We start from the raw sequence: 5,745 nt of genomic DNA, 5'->3' as shown, positions 1-5,745 counted from the left end.
TTCAAGGCAGCCAGGAGCCTCCCCTTGTATCCCCCAGCTGATTTTTCGCCCGGCTCGACCCGAAGTCTCCGGAGGTATCTAATACCTCCGAGGTATTAGATACCGGAGGTATCTAATACCTCCGAGGGCATCGGAGGCCAGGCTCTTCTCTACCCGTAGGGGTTTCCGCATGGGCGGAATCCCCAACTGGTGCCGACGCACTCCCCACCCTCAGCAACTCCCTCCAGCACATTTCGAAGAGAAGCTCCCCCAGCCGTAGTGGCATATTCGCCCTCGATCGGCAGGAACTTCTCCCCCGGGAATTGCCTCTCCCAGATTTGCGAGGCGGACAAATCTCCCCTAAGCGTCCCACTCTCGCGTTCCCAGGAGGTCTCACTCCCACCCGCCGGGAGGACATCATCGTCCTCCGACGAATGGGAGCAGGCCCCCCTGTCCCTACCTTGGGAGATGGGCGACCCCCTCTCCCTTCTTCGGGAGAGAGGTCCCATCTTCCTCCTCTTTTTAGACTCCCTCGGGGGGTCCGGGGGCGAGTCATACCGACTCGTCCCCGGGACCCCCTCAGGAGCCACCCTATGGATGGTAGTCTGTTCCAACGGCGCGCCCGCTTGGCACGCGCCGTCTAGCCCGTCGCAGGATATCGACGAGGGAGGGCCAGGACAATACGCCTCAGTACGCCGTTTTCCGGCTCCGAGTGCCGGAAAGTTACCACCTTTCTTTGACATCTATTCATAAATGCAGGGGTTTTACGTGGCCACCTTCGGCCGCCTCGGGCCCGCCTTCGATGTATCGATGGGGGTGGGTGGGAGAGGGGGTAAACTCTCTCGCCCACTCTGGGTGATGGCAGGAAGAAGGCGGTGAGGACCGGTTGGGGCCGGGCCTCGCTCCCTTGCCCTCCCTGCCCACCCAGTAGGGAAGGGGGAAGGCGGGGGCGAGGAGGGAGAGCGGGTGTCCCCTCTTTCCTAATTAACACCAGACAACCGGCCGGGGCACTGCGCCCTTGACTCCCAATCTGGGAAGGGCGCGGTACTTAGGCGTGGGGCTCCACGAGAGCCCTGGGGCTGGGGTGTCGGGGAGGGAATGCAGGCGTAGTTCCCCTGACTCCCCCCACCACGGTCCGAGCGGTAAGCACCCCGCAGGGGTTTTAGTCGATAGAAGTCCGACATAACCTCCGCCCTCCCCAAAAGGGCGAGGGTATCTATAAGGATTTCCTCTGTGTGACCAAAAAAAGGGGTTTTACGTGCTTCTGCACACACGGGTTTATATTCGGGGTTTTCCTTCCTCTAGACCGGCTGCCTCCCCAAGGCTAACGAGCCCGCTCTACCCGCGCTGTAGGGACCTTCGGGTCGTACGACCCTCCAATTCCTGGTTATCTCCTGGATGCAGCTGCCTATCCAGAAGCGGACGCTCTTACAAGCTTGTAACCTTACTTGTTAATAAGATCCCTCCGTACAGACCACTCCGCCATGGTAGAACCTGCCAAGTGCCGAAAACCCTGCCGGTACAGCTCTGTACATCACTGGGACCCTCAAGCTCCCCCACCACGACAAGGTGGCGCCCACGGGGGGATTACATACATATTCATTTAACGTCGATGGCAAATTTATAGCTATAAAATTATTAACATTAAAGAAATTATGGTTTATAACTTTTTTAACCTACACTCAAATTTAGAAATATTTTTCACTTAAAATATTATTAGACAATTAATACTCTCCTTTAATATGCTGTTTTACAAATTTTATGAAACGTTTTGCCATTTTTCTTCACAATCATTATTTGTTTTCTTTAGTTCTTCAATTATAACTCAAAGTCTCCAAGACATTTGTCTCTACGCCACAATCATTACTTATTTGACACTACGTATATGCTATCCTTCTGCTCTCCTAATAAGTGATAGCACTGACGTATGAAGCAGTGGCTGTCTTTCTCTTCAAGTTGGAACGCGTTCCGAAGTCAACAAAATATCGGTGCACATACCTTTTAGATCAGGGAGTCGGTCATGAATCTTTTCACGTGAATTTGATTTTACCTATCAATCATATAACTTTTTTTCTAGGATAAAATCGTGGAAAAAGGAAAATTTTGCGATGTTTGTAATAATTTTAATAAAATTTGCTTTATTTATTACACATTTTATAAAATGTTTATAATGCATAGTTTATAGTTACCATGTCTTCTATTTAAACTTCTAAAAAATTGTTTGTATCAATACGATTTAGCAATCATTTAACCTTACAAAGCTAAACTTACTAAACCAATCTGTAATCATACCAATTTTACATACGAAAAGCTATGCGTATAGTAAGTGTATTTTCCACATTTTAGCCATCAAGCGACTTGGCTAAAAAGTGAAAAATAATGCATACGTATTTCGTATTTATATTTAAAATATCTAGTGATATTTTGTAACTTTCAATAATATATCTAAAATAATGCGCTTTTCTCTGTAAAAGATAGTTCATGGTTGATAATTCATGCGATGTATGTTTCTTTGCAAGTGTGTTAATTTGTGCATATGAAATATTTTATAATAATTTATTTTCGTTCGTAAATATTGTTAAAATGAATACGACGCAAGAACAAAAAGAAATGATACTTCAGTGGATGAAGTTAAATCCCGAAGTAGCAAGAAGGAGATTACGTAGAAAAGGCGAAAGTCGAAATGAAATGGTAAGTATTGTTTGTACATTTTGAGAGAGAATACAATTGTTTTATATGTAATGTTATAATTGTAGAAGAAATTATTGGAAGACTTGGCAAGAACAATAAATGCAGCTAACGTTGGTCCTATTAAAAGTAGTGCAGAATGGTTAAAGGTTAAGTTAAATTCTGTTTTGATAATCACACATTTATGAAAGAGAGATAACCTCATAGATCGGCAAAAGAAGATTAACAAAAGTTTCTGCACAAGTCAAATCGGAAAGGAAGTGTTATTCATCATTATGAATATATCTATTAAATCCTCATAGTAAATTAAAGCAGTAAATTAATGAGTCTACAACATACTAAAAATGATATACGATAAATGTGCAGTAAAACGCTCTTCTCTCCGATTTATCATGCACAGGAACTGTTGCTAATTTTCATATTATCTATATTTTTAATATGATAGATGATGGATGTAATAAGGTGAAAGATTTCAATAATTGTTAAACAGCTCATACAACATAATGTCTAAAATCAGAACATAAGACATTTAAAAGACTTCTCTCAGATATCGGAATGTAAGATATCACTAAGACATCTTTAAGATGTCTTATTTCCCGATTTTAGACGTTATATTGTATGGGAAGATGCCTCTACAGAACAAATATCTGAAATACATGTCATGGATATCCTATAGATATTGCAATATTTATAGAATATCCATGAGGTGTATTTTGGATATTTAGTCTGTATGATGTATATTATTAAGGAAGTAAAAAATATATACACAAAAGTTTAAATTATTCTATACATATATTATGTAGAGAATATCTAATATAACTTTATTTATATCATTGATATTAATATATTGATTGATTGATAATGCTTTATTGCTCCCTACTTAGTGGGCTTACACTCCTCCCATACAATTTCTCTCTCTCCGCGCCTTCCAACTTCCTTAACCTATTCTATCGCCATTCTACCTCCTACCTACACACACACACACACGCTGCCCTATCCTGGACTTCTGTTTCCGTTTACATTCTCTCTTGTGGGTACCCTACCCTCTTCCCTCTCCCCCCACCCTTCCCCTCCCATCATCCCCCTCTCTCCCCCTCATCTCCTCTATCCCCCTCATCTCTCTTCTCCCTCTCCTTCCTCTCCCAACACCCTTCTTACCGCTTCTTGCCAACTTACCCCCTCCCAACTCCATCTCCTTCCACACGTCTCCCATATATGCTCCCATGTCTCCTCCTCCCCCTCACAAACCCTACATCTCCTTTACTCTTCCTCCTCCCAATACCTCCCCCCTCTCACCTCACTACCTAATCTGAACCGAATTATTCTCTTCCATCTTTCCTCCGTCAACCCCCTCTCCAGATATTTCGGCACTCCATCCCCTCTTATCTCCTTATACCATACATTATATCCCGACTCTCTTATCTTCCTCCATCTCTCCTCTCTTTGTCTCTCTCTCTCCCTCTCCTCTACCTCCTTATATTCCATCCCTCCCTCTTCTATCCCCCTCTCCCTCCTGAACTCCTGTCTTTCCCTTTCCCATCTCCCTATTATCTTTCATCTTCCCCACTTCCCCTTCATTTCTTCCCAGCATTTCCTCGCCATCTCCCCCCCCCTCTTCCAGCCTTTTCTCAAAATTCCATGCTCTTCTGCCTGCTCTTGTCCTCATCATCTCCCTTGCCAGCTCTTCCCTTATCATGTATCCCGGCGTCCTTCGGTCCACTCCCATTGTCCATCTCATATACCTTTCATGCATTTTTTCTATCTCTTCTCTCTCTTTCCATCCCCATATTTCCGCTCCATACCCCGCTACTGTCTACACCAATGTATCAAATAGCCACATTCTCCTTTTCCAATCTTTTCCCCATATCCTTTTCCCTATCCCCCATACTTCTCTCATTACCACCGCCGCCTTTTTCCTCCTGTCTCTCAGTTGCTCTTCTTGCCCCCCATTCCCTTGTATCCAGTATCCTAGGTACTTGAATTTTTTCACTTCCTCCAGCCTCTTTCCCTTCCATAACCATCCTATTTTCTTTTTCCTCCCTCCCCCTTTCCTAAACCTCATTATTTTCGTTTTTTCCGTATTTAACTCCAAGCCTTTCCTATCCAAGTACCCTTCCAACATACAACATACTCCTCATTTCCTGCTCCTCCTCTGCCAGTAGCACACCATCATCCGCGTATGCTAGTGTATATATCTTTCCCTCTCCCAGCCTTACCCCTCCCCATCCTCCCCTCGCCATTTCTTCCTCCATATCCGCCATCATTATATTAAAAAGAATTGGGCTCAGTGGACACTCTTGCCTGACGCCTCTCGCCGTCCAAAACTCCTCTCCTATCTGCCCTCCCACTCTCACCCTACTCTTTGTCTCTCTCAGCATTTCTTCCACCCTTCCCACCAAACCTTCTCTGACCCCTCTTTCTCTCATTGTTCTTATCAACACACTCCTGTCCACCGAGTCGAACGCCGCTCTCAGATCTATGAATACCGCTGTCAACCCTCCCCCTTCCCTCCCTACCTGCCTGTTAATCAGATAATTCAACGCATATATTTGGTCTATTGTTCCCATTCCTTCCCTAAACCCTGCCTGATTCCCCGTCAATAATCTCTTCCCTTCCAGTTCTTCTTTCAATCTTTCCGCTAGCACCTTCGCATAAACTTTGTACAACGACGGCATCAGTGTTACTCCTCTGTACTCCTTCACTGTCTCCCCTTTCCCCTTCTTTATTATTGGCACTACTATTCCCTCCTTCCATTCCTCTGGCCATTCTTTTCCTCTCCACACCCTCCTGCAAATGTCCCCTGCCCACCTCCCCACCTCTTCTCCTCCATATTTCCATACCTCATTTGGTATCTCATCCGCCCCCATTGCCTTCCCATCCTTCAATCTCCTTACCACCCTTCTTATTTCCTCCCACTCTATCTCCGCCTCCTCTGCCTCCTCTCCTCCCTCCCTTCCTCCTCTCACCACTCTTCCTTCTACTCCCCCTAACACCCCCATAAAATATTCTTTCCATTCCCTCATTCCTATCTCCCTACTTATTCTTTCCCTTCTTTTTGTTTCCTTATTCACCAGTTCC

General features: G+C 45.0%; 1 protein-coding gene across 1 annotated transcript; it reads right to left on the bottom strand.

Annotated features, from left to right (window-relative positions):
• Positions 1-3,057: 3,057 nt before the first annotated feature.
• Positions 3,058-5,534, bottom strand: LOC112589978 (uncharacterized). Its single transcript, XM_025305202.1, has 2 exons — positions 5,184-5,534; positions 3,058-3,174 (listed from the first exon to the last, which is right to left on the bottom strand). The coding sequence occupies exons 1-2, from the start codon at positions 5,532-5,534 to the stop codon at positions 3,058-3,060; spliced, it is 468 nt and encodes a 155-aa protein (XP_025160987.1).
• Positions 5,535-5,745: the final 211 nt, after the last annotated feature.

The sequence above is a fragment of the Harpegnathos saltator genome, unplaced genomic scaffold (genome assembly GCF_003227715.2).
Source record: "Harpegnathos saltator strain DR-91 unplaced genomic scaffold, Hsal_v8.6 scaffold68, whole genome shotgun sequence".
Lineage (NCBI taxonomy): Eukaryota > Metazoa > Arthropoda > Insecta > Hymenoptera > Formicidae > Harpegnathos > Harpegnathos saltator.
Note: the sequence above shows the minus strand (reverse complement) of the source record. Positions and strands in the feature narration are given on the sequence as shown.

What these genes read in the sequence shown, in the direction of transcription:
- LOC112589978 (XM_025305202.1), bottom strand. Translation starts at nt 5,534, where the DNA reads ATGGGGGCGGATGAGATACCAAATGAGGTATGGAAATATGGAGGAGAA. An exon ending in ATTATCTGATTAACAGGCAG is followed by an intron (nt 3,175 to 5,183) that starts GTAGGGAGGGAA and finishes TTCTGATTTTAG; the next exon opens with ACATTATGTTGTATGAGCTG.